At 33.2% G+C, this 1,779-nt stretch overlaps 1 protein-coding gene across 1 annotated transcript; it reads right to left on the bottom strand.

The window, feature by feature from the left end:
- Window positions 1-4: 4 nt before the first annotated feature.
- On the bottom strand, window positions 5-1,761 carry LOC100639585 (histone deacetylase 3-like). The gene is made up of 6 exons (XM_011409347.2): window positions 1,686-1,761; window positions 1,385-1,533; window positions 1,200-1,279; window positions 348-425; window positions 187-269; window positions 5-131 (listed from the first exon to the last, which is right to left on the bottom strand). Exons 3-6 carry the CDS (start codon window positions 1,221-1,223, stop codon window positions 53-55), a joined length of 264 nt encoding a protein of 87 aa, XP_011407649.1. The 5' UTR covers window positions 1,224-1,279; window positions 1,385-1,533; window positions 1,686-1,761; the 3' UTR covers window positions 5-52.
- Window positions 1,762-1,779: the final 18 nt, after the last annotated feature.

Genomic DNA, 1,779 nt, shown 5'->3' with positions numbered 1-1,779 from the left:
ATTACTCTATTAAATTGTACAGTAGCCTTGTTGTGTGAATTAATAATGATAGTTAAACATTGTCAATGTTATGATGGTATGTTAAATCTTGATCTTTATCACTGTCATAATATTCAGCGGAATGCTCAACTCTATCATAAAAGTACATGTAATACCACTAATAATAATAATAATAATAATAAATACCTTGAGTCAGTTTCATGTTGGGTTTCTCGAACATCAAGTGAAGGTTCTTCAGGTACCTCCATACTTAGCATATCAGGAGGAACCTAATACAGTACACAGTATGAGAGTAACAAAGTAACACGTTAGCACAAACTGACAAATAAAGTATTGTATGTCATTACTTGGTGCATCTGTACACTAGGGGAATGTGGTAATATTCTTAAATTTTCTAAAATATGTTGCTTGATCTGATCTAAATACTGAGAGAGAAAGAGAGAAAGGTGAAAGAACAATGAGCTAAAAGAAAAGTTTTAGTGTATCAATGGTAAAACAGTAAAATCATGAGAGTGTTAGAACTCTTTTACATATAAAAAACTTATCACTGTTGCACCCTTAGTTATACAAAATAACATATGTAGCTGCTCTCATGATAAACATAATAATACATAATGGACTACATGCATCAAACTCTATACTTCATACATAATAATTGTGTGTACACAATAAAAATATACAAATATGGCAAAGGAATTTTGTTGTTGGTCATGCCTATAGTGAAAAAGATTTCAAGCACAATAAAACTTGAGAGACTCAATACTTTATGTTCATGCAATATATGTTAGTACAGTACTTTTATGTAATGCAGTACTGTATGTTAATATAGTACTACTAATATATATCAATGAGTGTAATATAGATGTAGAGTAGTTGTAGGTAAGAGAAGGTGTCTATAGGTAATGGGATCAATTAAAATGAGATTGTCCTTAAAATGGCTGTACCATCCCATATACTCACCCACACAATCAAAGTTACTCATTCATGCACAATTACTATGTGACAATACTCAGAGGACACAAAAACAGTGACCACACACGATGGAAACTAAACTAAAATATTGTACTTAAGCCCTTCAGGCTCTATAAACGATTAAAAAGGAAAATTGAATACGAGAAAAATAATCTAAAAACTATGAGTGAGTGTAGGAAATAGCAGCTACAATGCTTGTAAGATATTAGAGCAAATAGCAAACTAACTTGTCTTGTGTTCTGGTTCTCCATTTTAGTACTCACATCAGGATGGAGTGTAAAATCAGGACCAAAATACTCAAAATATTCTATAAAAGACAACAAAAATTTACAAGACTACCCAATCAAATTATACCAGGAAAGCCCATTCAAATATTACTTATATCAATTATACAATTCTTCCTTTGCTATACCTGTATATGGTAGCTCATTGCTGATATCAGTGTCCAGTAATAATGATGTCTCGTATGTCCAGCATCTAGCAACATTACGAATAGTGTACCCACCACCTCCCAGCACTAGTGTGGGTATATTGAATGACTTGACATATTTAACACATTCACTGGAGGAGGAGAGTGAAGTAGGGGGAACAAGAGAAAGGAGGGAGAGAGAGAGGAAAAGAAAGGTAATGGTAGGAGAAAGAGAGTGAGAAAGAAGGAGAAAGAGAATGAAAAGAAAAAGGTAATGGTGTAAGATAAAGGGGTAGTACATTACCCGTGTGCTTTAATGCTTAAATTAAAGCAGCCTAGTCTATCACAACCCAGAGAGTCTGCACCACACTATTGCAATAATAAATAATCATCACACA

The sequence above is a fragment of the Amphimedon queenslandica genome, unplaced genomic scaffold, assembly GCF_000090795.2.
Source record: "Amphimedon queenslandica unplaced genomic scaffold, v1.1 AMPQUscaffold_12281, whole genome shotgun sequence".
Lineage (NCBI taxonomy): Eukaryota > Metazoa > Porifera > Demospongiae > Haplosclerida > Niphatidae > Amphimedon > Amphimedon queenslandica.
The sequence above is the reverse complement of the archived record's forward strand: the minus strand, read 5'-3'. Positions and strand labels throughout refer to the sequence as shown.

Excerpts from the sequence above, each read along its gene's own strand:
- LOC100639585 (XM_011409347.2), bottom strand. The coding sequence starts at position 1,223 with ATGGAGAACCAGAACACAAGACAA. Across the intron at positions 426-1,199 it reads AGAACCAGAACACAAGACAA|TATTTAGATCAGATCAAGCA; the intron begins GTTAGTTTGCTA and ends TTTCTCTCTCAG. Across the intron at positions 132-186 it reads CAACATGAAACTGACTCAAG|AGTTGAGCATTCCGCTGAAT; the intron begins GTATTTATTATT and ends CTTTTATGATAG.